This window comes from Acanthochromis polyacanthus, chromosome 20, assembly GCF_021347895.1.
Source record: "Acanthochromis polyacanthus isolate Apoly-LR-REF ecotype Palm Island chromosome 20, KAUST_Apoly_ChrSc, whole genome shotgun sequence".
In the NCBI taxonomy this organism is placed as follows: domain Eukaryota; kingdom Metazoa; phylum Chordata; class Actinopteri; family Pomacentridae; genus Acanthochromis; species Acanthochromis polyacanthus.
In genome coordinates this window covers 24,507,440-24,531,621 of record NC_067132.1, presented here as the reverse complement: position 1 = coordinate 24,531,621, position 24,182 = coordinate 24,507,440, and the positions used below count along the sequence as shown (strand labels likewise).

At 39.5% G+C, this 24,182-nt stretch overlaps 2 protein-coding genes across 3 annotated transcripts; one reads left to right on the top strand and one right to left on the bottom strand.

Annotated features, from left to right (window-relative positions):
• Window positions 1-566: 566 nt before the first annotated feature.
• LOC110950930 (ADP-ribosyl cyclase/cyclic ADP-ribose hydrolase 1) lies at window positions 567-7,477 on the bottom strand. The gene is made up of 10 exons (XM_022193797.2): window positions 7,181-7,477; window positions 6,705-6,826; window positions 6,478-6,601; window positions 5,289-5,415; window positions 5,063-5,198; window positions 4,152-4,234; window positions 3,933-4,006; window positions 3,757-3,849; window positions 3,223-3,309; window positions 567-2,257 (listed from the first exon to the last, which is right to left on the bottom strand). Exons 2-10 carry the CDS (start codon window positions 6,808-6,810, stop codon window positions 2,158-2,160), a joined length of 930 nt encoding a protein of 309 aa, XP_022049489.2. The 5' UTR covers window positions 6,811-6,826; window positions 7,181-7,477; the 3' UTR covers window positions 567-2,157.
• Window positions 7,478-15,593: 8,116 nt separating this feature from the next.
• Window positions 15,594-24,182, top strand: LOC110950937 (inositol monophosphatase 1). Of its 2 annotated transcripts, none has more exons than XM_022193806.2 (9): window positions 15,594-15,648; window positions 15,988-16,101; window positions 16,814-16,947; window positions 18,481-18,585; window positions 18,839-18,884; window positions 19,069-19,177; window positions 19,343-19,451; window positions 20,797-20,948; window positions 22,621-24,182. In XM_022193806.2, the coding sequence occupies exons 2-9, from the start codon at window positions 16,039-16,041 to the stop codon at window positions 22,734-22,736; spliced, it is 834 nt and encodes a 277-aa protein (XP_022049498.1). In that variant the 5' UTR covers window positions 15,594-15,648; window positions 15,988-16,038; the 3' UTR covers window positions 22,737-24,182. The 2 variants fall into 2 exon arrangements, with proteins under 2 accessions (XP_022049498.1, XP_022049499.1); XM_022193807.2 differs by having other exon boundaries at window positions 15,612-15,712.

Sequence of the window (24,182 nt, the reverse complement as noted above, 5' to 3'; positions counted from 1 at the left end):
CTGCTACTTTGCACTTCTGGTAAGATGTAAAACTGCATTTCCTTGTCTTAGTGCTCTGTGTAATGGCAATAAAGTTGAATCTAATCTAATCTGAAAGTACAGAACTATTAATTTCAAAGCAATAAAATTCCTGTTTGTGGAGAAACAGACCTTCGCCTTTAAAATAATGTTTACACCGATCAGGCACAACATTATGACCAGTCAATAATGTCGATCTTCTTATTGTAATGCAACGTTCTGCTGGGAAACCTTGAGTCCTGATATTCATGTAGATGTTTGACATGTACCACCAGGTCAAGCAACACCCCAACCATCCAACCCCCATGGCAACAGCAGTGCTTAAAGCCAGTTGCCACCCTCAGCAGGGCAATGCACCCTAACACACTGCAAAAACTGCTCAGGAATGGCCCAGGGAATACGACAGAGATAAGGTATAATATAGATAAAAATCAGCGCAATATTAATACTTTTCTATTCATGAAAGAACTTGTGCAATACCACTGATATGTGCAATGCTGTTATTTTCTCAATACTTCTTTACCGACTGCCTTTAAGAAATCTCAAAGTGAAACAAATACTGTTTTATTGTCAAATTAGTCATAGTCTGGAAAGTACAGGTCCATATCTTGGATATTACAAATCATTAAGTTGATTGCAGAGAACAAAACATATAAATAAATCAATAATAAACAGCACAATTCATGAATAAATAAATAGTGCTTTTCAAATAGTGCCTAAACCTCTTTTTAGTACAGTTACTTGCATTTTCTGACTGTCCCATTTCCTCTTTGAAAGTCTTAATGCTGTCTTTTAACCTCCTTTAATCACATGAATGAATTTTAGATGATACATTACTAAATAGGTTACATTATCTTTTGTTGTTGCATTGAATTTAGTCAAATTTAAAAATGCTAGATCTAAACTTTCAAAAAATATACCCATAATCGATCCACCAGATGTTTGCTGTTCATTCATTTACAGTAGCTACAGTTTCAGCTACAGAGACCTCCTACTTGGCTGCAGTGCACGGCAGGATGACAGTTATTCAGAAATCACAAAAATGCAAATGTGTTGCAAGAATAGACACGTCTAAAATGTTTTGTGTACGAGAGGAAAGTGGGGGTAATAATAGATGTGCTGCAGGATGTTTGTAGGCTACAATTCAAAGGTCATGGAAAAGCTGTCAATAGTGAACATGTTGAGAAACGCAGGAGTCAAACTAAAGGTCAACCGCTCCAGTAAACAGCTTTATGTCCATTTTTATAACGATTTAATGATCCACTAATACAGACGTATCATAGATGTGTCAAACTTAAATTACCTTGCACCATAAATAAAGAAATAAATTGATGATTATGGTGGTATAAATGGGGATAAATATTTTATGGTTCAAATGGTTCAAATCAAACTCCACACTTTGATATCACCAGGACACGCCTATTGTGAAAGAACAAAACAAAGCATACAACTCAAGTTTCATATCCGCATGGGTGTGTAACAGCCTGAGTCTTTATATTCATGAAAACTGAGCACACTGTATTGCATTATTTGCCACTGAAACAAAATCTTGACAGTCCAAATGCAGCAAAAACTTCAATAATATCACACATTTCAGATTATTCAAAAACAGTACTCCAAAATATTACATAATATCGTATTTACACAAGACGTTCAGGGGTTGCATTGCAGTTTTTGAGATTATTATTAATATGCTTTGGAGTCCCACTCATCAGGGTTGGCCACTCATAAGCTGTTGATAAGGTCGATATTGAAATAATCTTCAAGGCACGGCCCTCCGCCAAAATACAGCCATTTTCATGCTCCACTGTTGCATTTTCCCAAGTAAATTTTCAGTTAAATGACCACAATCCTGCTGACAGTAAGCCCGTAGCTGTTGGCCTTGAGAAGACAGACACACCTGCGCTCAAAGAGTCTTTCTGCAAACACTTAATCTACGAATGAAATGGGATCAATGTTGGTGTACAGAACACACAAAAGCTCCTCATTCAAGAAATCCTTTCAGCAGCTGAGCTCTGACATGTGTCTAAATATGTCAGCATTCACAGTGTTGGCTGTTCACTTATTTACCATGAACTTAATTTCACCTTCAGCCAGTAAAAAATACCAGAATCGCACTATGTGGAGCATGTCAGTGATTCAGTTGGATGGCAGGCTCTTTCTGTGTAGGAGGCTGTTTGCACATGTCTGGCAGGACGAGTGTTTGGGGTCCTGCATGCACTGAAGGATCATCAAGGCCCTGTGGACAAACATGATTACTGTGAATCCAGGATGTTCTCATCAGATGTTTCTCTTTCAACATCAGTAGAAAGAAAAATGCAATATCATATGAAGACATTGTTATCTGTGTGTCTGTCTATTGATCTATCTATCGCCTGAATGAAGACAAAGTAAGATGGAACTAATAAAAGCTTAAAACTGTGTCAGCGCATGTTTCTTTTTGCGGAAATACCCACAATGTAGCAACAGCTACTGAATTCTGCATCTTTTTTTGCTGTATACAAGGGTTACAGAAGCAGCCATATTGAAAGAATCTGGTGCTAAGGCTTGATTTATTCTCCAGCCTTAAACCTGCGTGCAGCCTACACAGGTGGCCTAGATCCTTGTAAGTATTTATACTTGGATACTGGTGTGTCTGCGTCGCTTTGCCACGAGTTAGCTAGTTAGCTGTGGGGTTTTAATGCTGGTGTGTTGAGTTTCTTTGCGTACTTCAGACACTGATGGCTGAAATTAAGTAGCTCATGTTGGAGTTGGCGCTAATGAACAGTACTTTTAGCAAAAATAGTGTAATGGAGAGAAGCATGAAGACGTTGGAAATGACCGAGTCAAGACATAGCTATGAAAGCAAGGAAACAGCATATGACCACTTCAGCACAACACTGGCTACTGCATTTGCATTTTCAAATGTAGTTACAACTACATATTGTACTTTGTTTCACAGTGGTGTTCTCTTTCCAAATCAATATCCTGTGCTGGCACCAAGTGGACCAATCTCAGTTGCTGCAATAACTGTTGCTGTATATTTCTAGGTAGGTGCACATCAAGCTACAGCTTAGGCTACAGTCTAAATCAAACATTATGTCAGAGTTTAAAACCAAATCTAAACCTACTAGTTTGAATTGATGACTAAACATTTTACCACACTCCTAATATAAATCTTGCTAAAGCCACAGGAGTGTGAAGAGGCCTCAGGATGTCACTTACTGGTCGCTGTCTGTGCAGGTCCAGTGGAAACCCCTATACTGCAGGATCTGGATCAGGTCCACAACGGATCCATGACTACATGATTCTCTGTTGAAGAGTTAATCAGTGATTTCAACTGTGAATGTGATGCTATTGTGGATACTAATTACTGATAAGACATCATTTACAGTTCAAAACAACATTTGTGCTTCCAGGCTATGGAAAATGTTTTTATCTGATAATGAATCTATTTAACTGCGGTCACTAACCAAGAAAATGCAATCATAAATGTTTCATATTTGTGGGCTTTAAGCTTTATAATAAACCATAACATTAGCACTTATTGAAATTATAAGGTAATAATATAAAGGATTTTACTCTACAGTCCTGCCAAAAGAGCTACAAATACTCATGTTTTGGTGAAACATTAACCTAAAGTATTAGTAAACGATCTATAAGCCATCAGTAAAGTCATTATATATAACTGATAACTGCTTAGAAAAAGGGGAACTTATCACAAAGTTTTGTGTAAAGATTGTTCGCTGTTATGCTCACATATGGGGTCCTTCTAGGTTGGTCACCACCTTAATGTTGACATAATCCACCCTCTGAGGATTGAGGCTGTCCAATTCAACACTTCCAAACATGCTGTAAGATTTTTAAAAAGAGTATTGTCAATATATACTCAACAAACGGACAACAACACATCAACATCATTCATCGCTTCTTACCTTTTCCTATTGAAGGCGTTAACAATAGACCCATTCAGTAATACAGTGATGTTTCCACACGCCATCTCTGCAAACTAACAAATAGATGGAGATAATCACTGGAGAGCAATTCTCCGCTGCCGGTTTTGGAACGGCATGTCGCAGAGGAATGACAAACAACACAACTGTGTGTAGAATGTCAGGATGGAAGCATTTCTCCAGCTGGGGCGTTAAACTCACATTTTGCGAGGCTTGCCTCCATAGAGAATAGACGGGATGATTTCTACATGTCAACCACTCCGGGCAAGAGTTGAAATCAAAACCTGTGTCAAATTCACATCTGTCATTACTTGACCCATGAATAAACAATTAAAAAAAAAACAAGTTTAGATGATGTGCTGACATGCAGATTTGCAACAAAAGTCCAAAAGGATCAGAAAAACATTTGGGAGCACAGCTGCAGCTGCCTGAGCGATGATGTTTTAGCTAAATCCCAGAGCTACTGTGCAACTTCCACATTTCCTCACAGTATAAATACATGTTCATCATTCAATATTTTTTGTGATTAAAATAGGAATAAAACAATAATTTCATGTCACTCTTGTGTCTATATGGTGAATATGTTGCAACGGTCAGCAGCTAGCTAGCTTAGCTTTGGAAAATGACTGGAAACGGAAAAAAACAACTGGCCTGGTTCTGCTAAAAAGCTGCAAAATCCACCTACATGCATCTGTAAAGCTCAATAATTAACCCTTTATACCTACTTAAATGTTTCCCTTTTGATGGACAATGTCATATGCAAAAAAAAAGGGAATTTATGTTTTAGATCATGATTTTGTCTGATTATTGAGGTAATACAGTGGTGCTGAACCAGGGGTCAAAGAATCATGATAAATGAGGGTGTTGAAAGATATTTCATTGGACAGGAAATAAGAAAGCTGTTTTTCTCTTACATAAAAATTTACTTTTTTATGACTTTTCTCCATTCATTGCAATATTTTCATGTGGAAACACTCTCTTTGGTGAAACTGCTCACAAATTCTAGATATATACAATGCTAACTGAAGTTACTTTTTCTAGAACAAGCAGTATATATTCAAGTTTTGAGATCTTCTAAGTGTCCCTATTTTGTCAAACCTGAAAAAACATACCGGAATCCTCGTCTTGGCCGCAAAAGATGAGGTCATTGAACATGTAGCCGACTAGTGTGTCCTCCAGCGTCCAGAAGTGCCGGAAAACAGCTGCATAGCTGTGCATCAGTGCCCTGGTTTTACTCCAGAAGAGGAACTAAACAGGAAAAAAAAGAGAAAACAAAACAGGTCAATAGAAAGATTCAAGGATCAAATAAATATGAGCGAAAACACAAATACTGCTCACCCTATTGCAAGGCCAGATTTGTGGCATCACATTAAACATCCGATAATAATCCTCCACTGTGACATTACAAGAAGACTGATGGACCACCGCCTCCTCAAACTGTCTCCAGATCTCCTCACAGTCATAACTACACACAGAAAGACAGAGGTGCAACTATTAAACAATTTAAAGTGGAATGGAGTAAAAATGGATTGCTAGCAATTCTGAAATCAACAATTTGCTTTGACATATGTCATTTATAGAGAGAAATAAGCAAATATTCTTGTGTACCACCTTCTGAAATATGAATATTTTCTGGAAAATAGGACATTTCTCCCCTCTGGGTTAAGAGAAACTGGGATTTTTCCCCGTTTTCTCGCATTTAACTGAGAAAATGATTCCTAAATGACACCGGAAAACAATCAATTGATTAATTGATCGTAAAAAGTAATTCTTAGCTTTGGGTTTTAATCAAACTTGCCACGTTTGGGGAAAAACATCCCTGTTATGCAGATCACTAGTGCATTTCAAACTACCCTTTGGGCTTCATTAACTTAATGTGATATTCCTCGCTAAATTCAATGTCAATTTAAAATAGAAACAGAATAACAGTTGATAGGATATGAAATTACTGGACTGTAATCCAGTAATTTCCTGTACATTTCTACACATGAAAAGCCTTAACAGAGATTCTTCTAAGGATATTTTTGTTATTACAATTAGACTGATGATGTATGGTAACATAAAATGACGTATAAAACAAATGCCACTGGACTTAATTAAATAAAGTCAAATCATGTAAGTTAGAATTCCCAATTTTAAAAAAAAGTCTTTTCATGAAAAGCACATCAGTACATGCCCTCATTCCACAGCAACCACCTCTTTCTTTTTTCTGTCTTTCTTTCTTTCTTTCTTTCTACAGAAGCAAAACACATGAGAAGAAAGAAACTCATTCAGCATCACTCACTGAACACCACATCAAAACAACCCTTCATCTGGACTTCAATACTGGCCTGATGATGTGCAGCTGCTGCCCGCCAAAACTTTTTTCTCCCTCTCTTTGCTTTGGGCTTTAGAAGAAGATCAAGTCTCTCAACTTTTGAGGCTCAGTTCAAATCACAGCAGAGAAATGAATTCTTGTTTAAATGCATCAAATGTGCATCAGATTTGAAGGCTGGACATGATAAATAATGGCTGCACAGTGTGTTACCTTAAGCTGGGGTTAACTAGTGTGATGTAGGTGTAACACCTTCCCACCACAATGTGTTTAATGTTGGGGGTTGTCCCGAGCTGTGCTTTCAGTTGACCCTGGCAGATCTGAAGCACGATAAACCCTTTGAAATGGGCACAAAGATAAAAGAAAAGACATTATCTATTACATTTGGGAGTGGCACTTTAAAGGGCAAAGATTTGTTCACGTCAGGAGGAATTACTTACATATTGTGATGCTGATCGTGACAAAGGACAGGGATGTTTTAGAGGAGGAGATGGGGAGACCCTGGACCGCCTCATTGCTCCTCTGAAGAGATGCGTGTTTGGACATGTTCTAATCCGCCTCACTGTTGATGAGAAAATAAGATTTTACATCAGGTTTGGATGTGGCAGCAGGCCAGCAGGTACTTTCCTCGGGACTCACAAAGACGGGTGTTTAGCTCTGTGCGACTTACTGGAATCTAATTATCTTGTGGCATGTACAGAACTCCTTCCCACGTTTTTTATTTGTCCAGAACTGTCAAACTTGGCAACTCTCCTACACCCTCTAGGAGATGGTTAACCTTAACACAATATCTTCTTGCATTTGAAGGATATACACAAAATAAACACTTTTGTTTTGAAAGTATTATCAAGGTTACAGGACAACACATGCAATCAAAATCTGCTTTGGAATTCAGCAAGAAAATGCAAACACTCACCACTTTCCATGCAGAAGGTTAAGCTGCAACAAAGGGCTCCATGGCTGTGATGGTAAATGCTTGGCCCACGTCTGACTTCAACTTAAATGGAGTCCCGCTGTGGTGTGATGCGATGTGTACCCTCCTCTCAGGGGCTAACGGTTGACACGCTCGAGAGGACGTTCGTCATAGGTCGACGAACACGTCTCCTTACCAACCCGGAGACGCTCTTAAAGGACGGGTGAGATGGGTTTTTTCCCCCCAGTCTCTTGTTGCAAAGAGTGGATCCACATGACTCCCATTATGGTGCCGCTAGGAATCTCCCTAAACAGAGTGGGCGCTGTTCTCTCAGACACTCTTATGTAGGCAACAGGACAGAACATATATGTCCTCTATTTTTCTTACTGGACACACTAAATTATGATATGGATGCACTGTCACAGGCTTCTTGTTTGTCCCAAGATGAGCCCGAGGTCTTATGTTGAAGATATTGCACATTTTGTCAGCTATAAAAAAAAACAGCTGCTTGGGTTTTATTGGCAAAAACACAGACATTCTATGTGAAGAACACTGTACTGTGGAGTGAGATCAATGGCATCATCAGAAATTTGTTAGAGGTTAACAAAAGAGTTACGCAACGCTGGGATGCTGCAATTAGCACAAAATTGCAGCAAGGAATGTTATACTTTCACTGCTTTAAGTAAAACATTTTATGCAGGTCCTGAATTTCAAATAATGGATCATTCCATTGCTTAAAAAACTGATTCCTGAATGTCAAACTACTGCCAGTCAAGTTAGTTCAAAGGCTTTTTTTTGTCTTTTTGTTGGGGACAAGCTGGAGAAATAAAGGTTCAGGATGTGATTTTCATTAGTGCTAGCACAGATATGCAGGCTTAGATTAGTCTTGTCCAGGTTTAACTCAAAGGTTCTTATTTGGTTATGACAAAAATAGAGGAAATGATTCATTTCCCTGCAGCGGTGTTCTGCAATTAACGGTCAAAACATTTCAGCATACATGAAAAGTGGTGACTGTGAGAAGAGTGCATCCTGACAATAAAAATGGTAATGGCCTGATTCCACTCAAAAAGGTTGAAGGTTCTGAGTTATCTTTGCTCTCTTGTGCACTAAGCAATGTAAAGGATTTCTCATCACAGCAACACATTGAATTCTGTTGTAGTTTGTGTTGATATGTACACCGATTCGTCACAACATTGACCACTGACAGGTGAAGTGGATCACACTGATACTATTGGTACTATGTGGTGTTCTGCTGGAAAACCTTGGATTTTGGCATTCATGTTGATGAGACTTAGACACTCCTTCATGCAAATGGCAATCCTAAATGTCACTGGCCTACTCCCGCAGGAAAATGCATCCTACCACATGGCAAAATCATACATCCAACAATCAAGAACATCTTGAGGAACATGATAATCACCCAAGATGTTGATTTGACCTCCAAACGTCCAAGACCCAATGTGACCAAGCAGGATGCAGTGGAACAATTTTGATTCACAGAGGCCCCACTGCACAATCCAGAGCACTCAAAGGATCCACTGCCAACGTCCCGGTGCCAGACCCCATGGGACACCCAGAGAGGTTCTCTTGTCCAGGCCCAATGGTTTCGAGCATTTTTGCTGACATAAGGGAGACCTACGCAATGCTAGGCGGGTGGTTTCAATGTTGTGTCTCATCAGTGTACGTAAAGAGTAGAAGAGGTGTGATTCTCATTAGCCTGCCCTGTAGAAACAAGGCAGCATAATGTGCTCTGAGGACTTAATACATGCCTCGCTGTTGCCAGACATCTCATTAGCTGCTTAAAGAAAATGATGATTTGGAATTTCTCAGAAAAAGGCCATTCGAGGTTAAATCTGTAAGACAGTATGGATGGGATTTTGCCCTGGTGTTTTTAAAGCTAATGACGTTATTAGCACTCTGCACAGGAGAACAGAGTGTCTCCGCAGGACTGTCTGAGCTTATTGACCAGAGAAAAAATGCTCTGAGGTTAAGCAGCAACAGAATAAGATGCTTATAAAGCACAAAACTTACTACAGACCTTCAGGTGAGAGATGTGGCTGTTAGATTAGGAGAGCAAACGCTAAATTCAATATTGACTGAAATGTGCCATTATTCTTGGAAATCTCTGGGAAAATACCCATGCAGTAAGCAATCAAGCTTTTTATCTAGCTAACATGTTGATTGGTGTTTTTCTTTTGTATGCTGGGAGACAGATCATGAGCAAAATATTTCTGTGCTTACAGGGTTTCATATGTAACAAACCTAAACAACCAATCCTGACAATTTGAAGGATGGATCTTAAAAAAAAAGTCTAAATATGCATTTTGATACACGGATATGAGTTTTTAGAGGTTTAATTATTCCCTAGAGAGAGACATTAACAATAAATATCCAAACACTACTGCTTTTATGCCACGTTTAAGCAATAGCCCAATCAATTTCAACAGACACATGAAGAGGAGTGAAGTTTGCTTTGATTTTGCTTCCAAAAAGTCAGCTTTTTAGTACATTTATACAGCACTGATAACACCTCAGTCATTAGTTCAACCTTGATGGCGACGATGTCACACTAACAAAACAAGTTCTGTCTATGTTTAGAGCAGAATGTGTAATATTTCACAGTGAGAAGCTGGGAAAGTCGTTTGCACGCATACGGACGTTATCCTGCATTTACTCAAGAAGCCGCTATCTTGATTCTCACCGTCATTTTTGATGCAATTTCCCCTTCCTTCATTGGAGAAGTACGATTTTACGATTAATTGTCCTCCTCTGGAGTTTACTGTGAGGTAGAGAGGAACCAATAAGCTGACTGTAGAGTGATTTACTGGCTGAAGGAAAGAAGCCTGTGTGGCGCTTGAGTGCCACTGAGCACAACACTCCAGTCACATTTGATCTGTGCTGCACTGTCGTCTAAAGTTTTCCTCTCAAGCATCTTTGGTTCTTTTGTTTATGGCTGAAACTAGCACAAAATAATGACAGATATCCCCTCACAAGCTACTCAGGCCTCACACTCCTTGAAGTGTTTTATGAGACCAGCTTCCAAAAACAAAGCAGGCAAGGAGGTAATCACATTTGCCAGGCTATAAGTAGCAAATATTCTCAGCTAAAACAACCAAAACCACCTTGTTAGTGTTGGGGTTTATGTAAAGAGTAATTACACATCAAAGAATGTGCATCTCAAGCTTTTTAGGTCAATGGGAACAGGTTTTGACACGGATCATTTACCATCAATTAAAGGTTATAACACTCTAAACTGCCTGCAGCAGTTTAAAAAAAAACTCCACACAACATCATATTTGAGGAAGAAGCAGCCACCATAGCTATGTTTAATCACTTACAGTGCTGCTGCTGCCATCTCTTGGCCTAAAGAGGCTTTTTGTGTTTATTAATATGTGCAACAGCAGTTTGTAAAACAAGGCGATCCTTTATAATGAGTTTTCATCATGGTATCCCCTCGTACACAAATTTCTTACCATAAATTTGATCCTGATACCAAGGATTTGTTTAAAACTCCACAAAAAAACACGTTAAGTAGAGGTACTATGTGTTATATAATGATAAAACTACTGATTGGCAAAGTGATTTAATCACTGATAATCTTGTTAAAATGCAATAACCTGCTGTTCATGTGGAGGTTATTTTAACCTGCACCATCCACTAAAAAAGCTCTTAAACCTACACAAAGTTCAGCAGGTGGTTTTAATGTTGTGGGTGATTGGTGTACATTTGAATTTATACCAGTGTTAAACAAAATTGTGTTATTTTCATGATGTTGTGTTACAGTTACATCTGGAGGCTGTGATTCGGTGGCAGTGCTCGTCTCTTTCTCTCTCTCGGTGTGTGGCAGAGGCTGGCAGCAGGTGGAGGTGATTCCAATCAGCTGATTGTGTGCAGGTGGGAGTCGCCTAATCAAGCAGCCTGGCTTGACTCAACTCGTCATTTGATGCTGGACTGTCTCCTTACAAACAGTTAGTGTTGTGACCAGAACTGTCTGAGCCATTTTGTCCTTATACTTGCGCTAATCCTGTTTATGATGTTCAGTGCTGATTCTCGCCTGGCATACTACTGAGGACACCATTCTGTTTGGCTGGAATTCCACCGTTGCAGTTCACTTTCCCTCTACGCCAAAATACCATCAGTTGGCTTTGTAACATCTGCTACTGGGAGTTGCTGGTTTCCGGATTCATTATTGCCCGAGAGACAGTTAAGTTCTCGCTCAAGCTAGGCGAAACAATAGAGTTGTTTATTGATTATGGGTTTGTGCCTTTCTGCTTAGGATATGTGGAAATGTTTGGATTCTGTCCAGACTAGGACACTAGTTACTTGGGGTTCATGTTTCTTTGTTTTCCTGCCTTGGTGTTACCATAAGTGGGATAACCTTTGGTTTTGTTAAATCTTGTACTTAATCCGCTATCCCTCTGGGGGGGGGTCTAGTTCCGCTATGCCTTTAGCATTATCTTGAATTCTGTCTCTGGGTTTTGAATTCCGTTTCCTGTTTTGATTCTGGCTTACTCTGTACAATAAATCTTGTCTGTCTTCTCATTTACCTGCATTTGAGCCTCTGAATCTGCTGTAACATGTTGCTCTGTAGATTTGCAGATTAATACTGCTAAGTGGTAACTATTAACAAAAAATGAATACAAAAAAAGCCAAACTGGCTCTACTTCATCATGGGCTGTGTTGTATGTTGAGACATAGCTTCTTTTTTTTTTTTTAAACTTTCACCAACTAGAGGGTGTGTTACATTACTATAACTGAGTTTTAAACAATTTCAACTTATTTTATAATCAAATTAATGCAAATGTGGTATAGCTGTGATTTGATTTAAAAAAAAAAAAAGGTATCTAACTTGGACAATGCACAACAGTGGGAAACCCTTATACTGTTGCATTAAAATTCTGCACATGAAATCTCCATCCATCCATTACACCTACTTACACTGCCTAATCCTCATTAGGGATGGGGGAGCTATCCCCAGCTGACTTAAGGCAAAGGCAGGGACACCCAGTCTATCACAGGGCTACACAGTGACAATCACATTCACACCTATGGAAAATTCAGAATCACCAATTCACCTCAGCATGTTTCAGACTGGGCTGCACAGTGCAGAAGTGGTTAGCAGTGTCGCCTTGCAGCAAGAACATCCCCGGTTCGATTCCCAGGGTGGGCCTTGGATCTTTCTGCATGGAATTTGCATGTTCTCCCTGTGCATGCGTGGGTTTTCTCCGGGCACTCCGGCTTCCTCCCACAGTCCAAAAATATGCTGAGGTTAACTGATGACTCCAAATGGCCCGTAGGTGTGAATGTGAGTGTGATTGTGTGTCTGTATATGTAGCCCTGCGACAGACTGGCGACCTGTCCAGGGTGTCCCCTGCCTTCACCCGAGTCAGTTGGATAGGCTCCAGCACCCCCCGCGACCCTAGTGAGGATAAAGCGGTGTACAGAGAATGGATGGATGTTTTGGACTGTGGGAGGAAATTGGAGTACGTGGGGAAACCCCACTAATGCACAGGGAGAGCATGAAAATTCCACACAGAATGATCCCAGGCAAACCGGGGATCTTCGACCTATGAGAGGTGACAAAGCTAACCACTGAGTCACTGTGCAGCCACACAAATCTGAAGAAGGAAATTATATCAAATAAGAAAGTGTAGCATAAACCCAAAATACAACAGGACAAAGATGCTCACTGAATGTTGTTTATGCAGCATCCGTCCAGGCTCTAGCTGCACAGCCTCCCAGTAGTGGAAGTGGATCTTCTTTTCTTCGAAAAGAAGAAAAAGACAGTTTGAATGAAAAGGAAGCATACAGATTTCTTTTTTTGACTCATTTGTACACCTCAGTATCATTGACTTCACTGGCGTTTAAAATTACATTTACAGTGGCCTGAAAAAGTATGTGAAGCCTCTGAACTCCTTTTTCTTCACTTTTGTGAGTCTATTAGCCTTTCATCTAAATCACAGTTATGAACAATCTATCACAATCTGTCTGAACTAATAACACACAAGAAATTGTGTTGTTTGCCGATGCTGAATATATCATTCAAATATCCACAGCCCTAAAAGCATCAGGAAAAAAAGCTATTTAGAGCCATGAGTTGGCAAAGCAAGAGTCCAGTCAGTGACAGATGACTGGAGGTTACAGCTGCATTCAAAGCATCTGCTGATGTGAAGCATGCCAAGAAAAAAAACATCTCTGAATATTTCTAATTAGTAATAGTTGATTTGCATAAGGCTGGAAAGAGTTGCAAAACAATCTCAAAGAGCTTAGATATTCATCGGTCCACAGTCAGACGAACTGTGTATAAAAGGATTTGGTACTGTGGCTACTCTCTATTGAAGTGCAGCTTAGATGACACACAATACAGAATGCTCAATGAGGTAAGAAAAAAAAAAAGAAGAAGCCCAGGGAACAGCAAAAGGTTTAAAAGACTCCCTGGAGTGAACAGTATGGTAAATGGTCTGTATTTATATAGCGCTTTACTATACCTGCAAGGTACCCAAAGCGCTTTACAGAATACATCACATTCATCCATCCACACACTGATGGCGGAAGCTGCCATGCAAGGCGCTAACCACGACCCCATCAGGAGCAATTAGGGGTTAGGTGTCTTGCTCAGGGACACTTCGACACGAGCACAACAGGCCGAGGATCGAACCGGCAACCCTCCGGTTACAAGACGGCCACTCTACCCACTGAGCTATGCCGCCCCCTAGTATGAAAATTATGGTGGATGGTCACATGGAGGACCTTAATGCTCCACAACACCACAAGGATAATGTTCAGTGAATGACAAAACAAAGAATTGAATTGTTTGATCGCAGCATAATGTGAGGTATAAAGAAGGATACCACACACAACAACATGAAAACTTAATCCCAAAGGTGAAGCATGCTGGTGGCAGCATCGTGATCTAGGTTCTGGAGAGCTTCCCATCGACAAGAGGAAGGTTTTTCTTGTAGCATAATGTCAGTTCAGTAGACAAGCAGGGCAGCAGGAAAATGCCCTTTAACATCTGCTGCAGAGTGACTTCAGGGAGAGAAAAGCTGCCCTTTGGAGCAGCCCAGACACTTCAAGAGAGCCGTTCAAACCAGAAATCCATGAGAACATTTCTGAGCTGAAGCCTCATGGTGAGGAAGAACAGTCCAAAATTCCCTTCTACACGTTGTACAAGTCTGATCCAAAGCCACCAGAAACTCTAGTTTGAGCTTTTTGCTGCCCAAAAAGGCACAGAGAGGGCATGTTGAGTCCAAATTAACAACTCTTTATCTTAGTTGAATTGTACTAAATGTGTTTACTGCAGTGAGTTGTAGTGTCTATCAAATGAAACAGCACAATTGCAATACAAGTGCAATTGTATTGCAGCAATACAACTGGTTTGTCTGTCTGACTAAGTGTTGGCGAGAAAAATATTTTTGTATTTACAACAAATGTATTCACAGTTACAACCCTGAGGAGCCATTGAGACGAGTCCTTCATTTATTAATAACATGATTTCTGTTGTAATTTCTTGTTCATACAGTATCCTTTTATCTCCCCCTACACAATTATGAAAAGATGTCTCTACTGAAACCAATTTATTCAATTTATTTATTTACTATTTCATTACGATTTTTTCTGCATGTAAAAACTTACATATAAAAAAATCTGCATGTGCTATAATATGACATTATGAATGATCTGGATAGTTTCTGAAAAAAGAAAATGATAAAACATGCATAATGAGCCCTTATAATAACCACAATAAGTTAGTAAAATTTCCCTGAAGACACTTTATTACTTAAATCTAAAGTACCCCAGCGGATTTACAGTTTCTTGTCACTGTACTCAGTAGATTTTTCTTCCACATACACATAAACACACAGTACACTCATACAAATTCAGATATAAACGACACACCACCCATAACTTAAATTTATTATTTTTAAACAAGCTGATATATGAATCAGATTCTCAATTTACCACCTTATCACAGGAAGACAACTAATACATATCAATTGCATTCCTGTTTTCCCTAAATATTATGCTCATTTAGCACGTTGTTTTCTTCGTGCCCAAGGAAAAAGGCACTTTTACTTTAAATTTAAGGTAATTTAAACGGTTTTAGACAGGCAGAGATTTTATGCTCGACTGTGGCAGTTGCCTGGAAAGAAGTACCGACTTATTTATAAATCTAACATTGATGAGTGATATATAAAACTCCTATTTGCACAAATTTACCTATTTTTGAAGTCACTTCTTCAAAATTCAGGACAGTAAAAGTTGTTTTACAACTAAATTAAACTCAGAGTCCTTCCTCTCTTGGAGGCAGTTTATTGGTTCTTGTAAAGACACATGACAACCCTGTAGCCAATGAGAGAGAAGATTTGAACTTCCTTGTACTGATTGACCAATGAGAGTGAGCGATTCCTTTAGTCCCACCCACTTGTGGCCAAATGTCATCACTGACTGAGAAGGTACTGAGTCCGGAGGTGGGTGGAATTAGCTTTAGCTCATTGTGACTGTGTAGTACTTTATCTATTTTTAACAGCGCAGGTAAAATCCCTTATGTAGCTGCCTGGTAAAAATGTTATTGCTGTGTTAGTAGCCGTTATTCTCATTAAGCTCACCACGTTTGTATTCATGCTGTCCCCTTGTAAATGCTAATAGCTAACGTAGGAAGCTAATTTATGCTACTAACTGATTTTCTTTCATAATTACTCAACCTAGCTGATTTTCAGCCATTAGCTCACTGGCTTGGATATGTAAGAGCTGTTACAAAGCGAGCTGGATGTTACTTTGAATCAGGACAGTCGTGCTTCTTCCTGCAGGTGTCTTCAGCCCGTATTTTGTGAATAAATCTTCTCATCTTCCACATCAACATGAGTGACCCGTGGCAGGAGTGCATGGATTATTGTGTGGATGTCACCAAAAAGGCTGGGGAGGTAAGAGAACACTCTTAAAGATGAAAAATATAGAGGAAACGCACTTTATTGTAAGTGCCAGGAAGTCTTGCTCAGAGTGGAACAAAAAAGGAGCTTACACGTAATCACACTAAAGAACGAAAGATGTAATGTTGACGTACAGCATATCACTAAATGACATAAAACCTGAGAAACAAAAGAGAGTTTGGCTGTTTATCACAATAATATTTCTCATGAAACCTGTGGTGGAAGAGTTTCCACACAGGTGCAAATCTAAATTGATTAGATGTCAACTATTTTGATGGTCAGTTAATTAGTTTGAGTAGTTTTTAAGAAAATATGGTCAAAAATGTTTGATTCCAGCTTCTTGAATTTTCATATTTTCTGCTTTCTTTACTCCTTTTTAAACAGAAATTTGATGTCTTTCTGTTGTGAACAAAGCAAGATATTTTCAGACATTTTATAAACAAAACGGCTAACTAATTATTTAAGAAAATAATCAAAAGATAATCGACATTACAAATAATTGTAAATTGCAGCGCTACTTCAGTTTTTGAGCAGCGCTGTTACCTAGACACAACAGAGACGACTTATAAGGGTATACAGATTTTGGAGCCTCAACACCTTGACATCTGTGGCCCCATCGCTGCCAACAATATAACGTGTTACGCTAATTAAAGCAGCAGATGTAGTCAGTCATCCAATGATTCTCCGCTCGCTGTGTGTCTGCCAGATGATCCGTGATGCGCTCCAGAGGGACATGGCCGTCATGCAGAAGAGCTCGCCGGTTGACCTGGTGACCGAGACGGACCAGAAAGTGGAGCAGCTCATTATATCTTCCATCAAGGAAAAGTATCCCACACACAGGTACTGGATCTAACGCAAACGCAGTCCTTGTTCTCATACTGTTCTGGAAGTGTTTCATGTTATTCGGTGCTTTGTTTCTCTTACTTGTTTCTTTCAGTTTGCTCATTTTATTGGCAGTGTGCATAGTAGTTTGGGATGAATCGAACATCTTCATAGCTTTGTTCCGAGCTTTACTTTGGGCAGGATGTTAGCATTGGAAATACTGATGCAGTATCAACAAAATTAAGCAAGAAATAATAAAAAAAAAACAGCTGCCAATATTGTGCCTTGAATTGTTAAGCTAATTTAAATTTTAAGCATTTTTTTACTTGTAATCTTAAGATATAACTGCTGCTAAAAAATAGAATTCTTTACTTTTTTATTTATTTATTTTTAAAAGTTGTCAAAATATAAATCTAGAAAGTCTTAAATTATTGTGATCCACATGTAAAATGTTCCTAATGTGCAAATGCAGAATATAAATGTCCACAATAGACACTAAACTGCCAAGAAGTAAAGGAAAAAATAGAGAGGACTGCTGCAGCTGTGTCTCAATTGTAGCCGAAACTGTACCTAATACTGAAAGAAAATCAAGATACTTATAAAGTGTAAAGTTATTAATAATTTGAGTTTAGTTCAGTTGAGATCATGTGATGCATGAAAAAAAAACTACAACTCCATGCACACAGATGGTACAGTTTCTTCATCAGTTGACAAACTAATGATCAGACCTAATGCTACGTGTTCACTGGATGCGTTTTACCTGCATGTAGACACGCCACATCTGAAAATCTTCCACTTGGTGTGCATGTAATTGAGACCAGCAGACGGTGTTTATCTCCTGCTGACGTTCTTCTTAAACGCATCGACTCGGGTTCTGTCTGCTCCTGGGTTTCAAACATGCAAACACGGCGGCTCGGTCGCAAACTTTCTCTTGTATTACAAAAACACTTCAGCGAAAAGTATTTCTGAAAGCATTTGAGGCGAGAAATAGCCTGTGCAGCAGCTGAATCTGTCCTCATTTTAGTTCACCGATGGCTAGTTTAGACGTTTGACAGAAGTTTCACCATGCGTCGGAACTCCACACGCCGCATCGAATTTGCAGAAAGTAGAAGTCCAGTCTACTTTTTGGAAATGAGCTGCGTCCGAAGAGACGCACCACAACCGGACCAGCATGCAACGCGGTGCGTTTCACATGGACAATGAATAGGATGCGGGAAATGGCCGGATCTAGTGGACATGTAGAGATGCTGCATAGTTGACCCATTTTTCCCAGTGAGAAATTGACAAAGAATTGTTAACTTTTCTATTTCATAAATATTCATTGCAACGTCCATCCGCTTGTTTAATTCTGGACTCCTTCATAATAGCCATTTTTTCATGATCTAGTTGTATTCCACATCTGAATATGTATTATCGTGCACTGTGTACTTCAATAACAGAACTATCCCAGAAAATCTGGTACTGGTTTGCATTTAGATGACCACATTTTCTTCAGCAAATCAGAAGGCTTCCATTTGTTGATTTTACTTTCTTTCCTGTGTTGTTTTGAAGCGTCATAGGTGAGGAGTCGGTAGCAGCAGGCGCCCCCAGCGCTCTCACCGACAACCCCACCTGGATCATCGACCCCATCGACGGCACCACCAACTTTGTCCACAGGTACTACCGCCCGAGATTAAATACTGTAAGAGCCCTTGAGAAGCCCGATACCGCGCCAGATTTGCTCTATCTCTGTCGCTCCTTCACTATTTTTATCTTTTAATTAGGTTCTCTTGTGGATTGTCCTCTCTGTCAGGGATAATTAGACAACCCAGATGAAACTGAACTGATAATAGGAATTAGTTCCTCTGAGCCTAAATCTAGAGGGAGTTCTTTAACTGGATGTTTTATATTGTAAATTTCTTTTGGGCAGGTTCCCGTTTGTCTCCGTATCAATCGGCTTCACAGTGAAGAAAGAGGTAGGATTTATTCTACGCTAATCGCACTGTGATATCTTGATTATACAAACATTACCATGATAGCAGCCCTGTGAATTTACACAGAGCAGTACAGGGGAGTTCTCCTTTTTAAACAGCTGCTGCTCTATTTTTAGCCCACATCATCATAATTACTGCTGTTTTCTGCACTGCTTCTTGTCCTCAGATAGAGTTTGGGATCGTCTACAGCTGCATCGAGGACAAAATGTACACAGCACGGAAAGGAAAGGGAGCCTTCTGCAACGGATCTCCTATCAAAGTGTCTGGACAAGAGGGTAAATATTTGTAATCCCACTACACTTTAAAGCTGCAGTTGTACAGAAATCCACCAGGTGGAGCCAAGATTCTTTGCCTGGAACAAGAACTCACAGTAATTCTGAATTTTCTGTTTGATGAATGATCATTTTCTTTTTTTCTTTTTTTTTTTGTTTCCCTCCAAGATATCAGCCAGTCTCTGGTGCTGACAGAAATGGGCTTCAAGAAAGATCCTGAGCAGTTCAAAACAATGCTGGCCAACATCAGGACCATCCTCACCATCCCTGTACATGGGTAACTATGTGCTTAAGCTTCAATCCTTACATGCCTTACTAGTAGTTTAATACCACAGCAAACACTCTGAGCTGATGCTTTGTCAGAAACACGACAAATGAACAAGTGGTGAATTGTTGTATTCATGAAGTTAGAGCTGTAGTCTTAATGTTGACTAGTTGGTCATTGATAAGCTCTTATCTGACCAAATTCTCATTGGTGGCGTAAATTCTGCTGCAGGGAAGCACTGCCTTACAGGATTAATGTACTATTTTAGTTATTTTTCAACAGGATAATTGTGAACACGCCTGCATTTGGCAGCTTTGAACTCATGCAAATTAACAGAGACTGCTTTTAACAAGCTACACAGGTCTAGCTATTTACCTTTATAACTGATTGTTTACTCTCGCACAGCTCCAAACTCACTGACACTGTGTCAAAACAATCATCTGTCTGTCTTGTAAAGCGTCTTTGAGTGACCTAAAAAGCGCTATATAAATTCGATGCATTATTATTATTATTATTATTATCCCACGGCTGCATTTTGTTCAGACAGATGGGCAGAAAGTTGAGTCACAGCTCAACGTGGCAAAGCGTTGAAAAACAGCAGGCTAGCTTCTCACGAGTTCTTGCGTTGGGATCACTAGGTGATATAATTCTATTTTCAGAAACCATATGAATATGGGCAGCTAAAACAAGATTAAAATGATTTAATATGCTGCAAATACCAGATGTTTAGGTTTATTTATTATTCTTTTAGGCTAAAAAGGCTAGCAGGTAGCATGAAGTCAGTGTATTGTGGTTATGTTTTTGTAAATTGAGAGATAAAGTGCAGATTTTTTTTCCCCGAGTGAGAAATCAATTGATTTCAGTCGTTAAAGATTTTCCTTGGTTGACCACAGCCCCAGTGCTAGCATGTATTTTCCCTCGTAACCACAGGGCAAAGCTCACTGTGGCTGCAGCTACTTGTTCCATTACTGCCTTTACAAAATAGAGAAAAATGCTGAAAATGACTATTTTCCTGTTTTCGAGACATTTTTTGATAGATGAATGTGGTCAGTGCTGACCTCTGTGACCAGAACATTCTGTTTCCCGTGGCTCTTTTATCACAAAAGCCACCCCGTAGCTGTCCTTCCACTGTTGGAGAGTATAAATATAGAAACGGCAACAAGACAATTTGAATCCAACATGGAAATATCGCTCTCTGGCGCTCCACAGTCGAAACCGCTATTACAGGAGAAAAAAAATTGATTGCTGAAAAACATAGAAATAATATCCCAGATGAGCTTGGATCTCATGAAAATCTTCTTGAACTCTCACCAAAGCATCTGGAAGTTGGAGGCAAACATCCCATTTCCATCCACAGAATCCGCTCCCCGGGCAGTGCAGCTGTCAATATGTGTCTGGTAGCGTGCGGCTCGGCTGATGCCTACTACCACATGGGCATCCACTGCTGGGACATGGCCGGAGGGGCAGCGGTTGTTACCGAAGCCGGCGGAGTAATCATGGACATTTCAGGTGAGTCACTGAGAAGCCGTGAGCTCTTCAAACAACACTTCAGTTAAACTTTTCAAAGGCTGCTGAGTCACTGGATGAAATGAAAAGAGGACGGATTGCTGGAGGAGATTGCTTTACAGAACAAAGCGGCGCGAACGGGCTGCTGTTCTTTCAGCGAGGACACAACACAAGTTATTGTTTATGAATTATTTATTGTTACCAGTCCTTCTTGTTATTGGGTTTTATCCTTCTTTCGCCTCATAAATGCCTGTGAAGCGCAGTCAGATGAGGAAAGGGCAATTACTGGCTTTGTACTCGCGACAGAGAGTTTTGATCTTAAATTCGGGCCGCAGCGCTGCTGACATAACAGCTGTCCTGACATTTAGTATGCTAAGGAAGCTCTCGTGTTTGTCTAGTCAAACATGCACTTTTAGCAATTGCAGTGCTATTAAAAGAGTAAACACAACCTTGATTCATGCAGACTTTATTTAAAAAGCCGTGTTGGAGTTCATGTAGTTGGTGGAGCAGATTTATGAGGTACGTTCATCTGTGTCCACCGGTTTGCTCTTTATGTGGACAAAGACTGAAGGTCATAACTCACTAATGAGCTCTTCTCCAGAATCTCATCCTGTTTAGTGGGATATTAGAAAATGAGAAAAGGACATCAGCCTTCACAATCTACTTTTATCCTGAGCAGAATCTAACATTTTTCGTCTTTCTGCTAGCTTCATTCTACTTGTTTTAATTTGGTGATGCAATAAATGTGACTAATGGAGGCATAATTTCCAGTTTTTAATGAGCAACAAGTACATGAAGGCCAATATCTGTCTTGCATAATACTTTTTCTTTGGTGTAGATGCTTTTTACCTTCAATCTAAGTCATATATTCATCCATACATGACCTTATATTGGGATATTGTCAGTTCATACGGACAACACTGAGATGAAACTACCTTCTAAATGCCGCTTTTTTTGCTGTACAAATTGAGATTTTTTTTCAGATTGAACCCGCCTTAATATTTGACTTTTAAACCTCCCATATTAAAAGTGCATTACTATAAACAGAGTAAGTTTCTTATCAAAAAATAAGGGCTGAAGAATTTACGATTTAGTCGATTGTTTGGTCTGTATAGTACAAAAAGAGCCAAAAAATGGCTGAGCTTGAGATCATATTTTTGACTGAGAGCCCCAAAATTCCCCAAATAGTCCATATGCAATGATACATTACAAAAACTAACAACTGTTCTCTTTAAAAACACTAAATATTGCAAATATTTCAGATTTTTTTCCCACAGCATTTGCTCGAAAACTGACTCAATTATCAAAATACTTGATTATTTTTCTTAACCAACTTATCTTGTATCAGGTTTTTTTTTTGTTTCCTAATTGCTTGTTTTCTTCAAAAAACGAAACAAAACAGCTGAAACCCAAATGTTCACATTGCAGAAGATGGTACAAGATATTGTTTGGCATTTTAATGTCTAATCCAATAGTCAGAATAGTTATCTGTTGGTCAGCAAATAGATAAATAGTTTCAACTTCAGGAGAACTGCATTTGGGGCACCTAGCACACTTATTTGAAGCATGCACTGCTTAGAGTTTGTAAGTAACCGGTTAATAATTTAAACACGTACAACATGAGAGAGAAAAAACGAACGTCTGATGCTCAGTTTTATTTTTCTCTTTTAACCAGGTGGGCCATTTGATCTGATGTCTCGCAGGCTCATCGTGGCCAGCAGCAGGGTGATAGCAGAACGCATCGCCAAGGAGATAACAGAGTTTCAGGTCGGCAGGGACGACACCGAGTAAACTTCAGCCAATTTAAGTCACGTAAACACACTCAGCTGTTTCCTATGTAACAGGTCTCAAGTTCATCTTTGCCTTAAGAACCAAAACGATACAACTTACCTCTGAGGAGCATCTGAGTGTGAAACAATCAAAACTTTCAGCCTTCTTTCTGCTTCCTTTGTACGTCACTGTTGTATTCCAGCACTGATCCATTCGTTCTTTTGTGTTGTAATTGATGAGGTGAAATACTTATTACACTTGTGTTTACAGTGTTGTTTTTAGCCACTTCGTGTTATTTATATTTATTGACGTGAAGGATGCAGCCAGAACAGGATAAAGGAACGTCACAGATGAAATACCTCAACACAGCATCATGAAAGCTACTTTAGAATCACAGTGTGCAAGTTTTGACCAATAATTTTGCGTTTCCATTTAGGATTTGTTGTTGTTCAGTTACATGTTTTTAAACATGTGCTTATACATTTGGTGAATTCTTGAATTTAGTGTCATGACTGGTTTTGCACTATACTTAAAGCAAGTGTATATACACCAGTAGCTGTGTACATAGAAGTACTGTATTGTAGAATGGCTTATTTAGCAAATACGAAGTGAAATACACTGAAATCTTAAGTGTGAAACTTTTGTCCCCCACTTTTTGGCAGTGAGAACACACAAACACTGACATGAGCTTGTTATATAAATGTTAGAGCTACACTGCACACATAAAATATTTTACAAACCGTCCAAGCAGCAAGACAACGTCCACATCCACCTTAAATCCATGTTCTTCTTCACACCAATCATAGTCCGTGTTTGTCTTCACCATCAGTCCATTTCTTTTTACACCGTAGTGCTGACTTTCTTTTTTAACTCCAGCATCTTAAACCTTTCTTGGATGCTTTCTGTTTTTTTTTTTTTTTTCTTTCCCCCACCATAAGCTCCACTGTACTCTCAGCTGCTGTCACCTCATCCATCTTCATCGCTACAGTTGCTCCCTTCTTCAGCTCTTGCAAACCGATCATTGCCAAGAGTGTCCCCACAGACACCGGGTATAAAACTCCAGTACCCAGCACAAAACACAGAGATCTGCCTAGCCCCTCCTTTTGGAATGTAAAAGTCCCACACTCCAGCTTCAAACATGTGTTGAGTGTGCTTGTTTTGTGTTTTTGTAAGTATGTAATAAAGACCGCAAAAAAAACAAAACACCATAAATATCTCTTACTCATGGCCAGCCTCTTTTTAAAACTGATAAAATCCTGCTGTTGAAGCCCTGCAGAGTCTGGCGTCGGCATGCATGCACATGTTGTAAACGGAAGGCAATAATTGGCAAGGATGTCTGCAGAATACCTTGGCAACAGAGCACATTTCAGTACCCATATGGGAGTTCAGTGTCATGACTTGTCCCCTGTGAACTGTGAGAATACACTTATAAAACATGAATGCGCATTAAAATCTGTCACTCTGGTA

Bases quoted from the DNA above. Each gene is read 5' to 3' on its own strand.
- LOC110950937 (XM_022193806.2), top strand. From the start codon at position 16,039: ATGAGTGACCCGTGGCAGGAGTGCATGGATTATTGTGTGGATGTCACC. The intron at 16,948-18,480 runs GTACTGGATCTA...GTTGTTTTGAAG, and splicing joins GAAAAGTATCCCACACACAG to CGTCATAGGTGAGGAGTCGG. The intron at 19,452-20,796 runs GTAACTATGTGC...TTCCATCCACAG, and splicing joins CTCACCATCCCTGTACATGG to AATCCGCTCCCCGGGCAGTG.
- LOC110950930 (XM_022193797.2), bottom strand. From the start codon at position 6,810: ATGTCCAAACACGCATCTCTTCAGAGGAGCAATGAGGCGGTCCAGGGT. The intron at 5,416-6,477 runs GTAACACACTGT...TTCTGTGTGTAG, and splicing joins CTAGTTAACCCCAGCTTAAG to TTATGACTGTGAGGAGATCT. The intron at 2,258-3,222 runs GTAAGTGACATC...GTTTGTCCACAG, and splicing joins ACCTGCACAGACAGCGACCA to GGCCTTGATGATCCTTCAGT.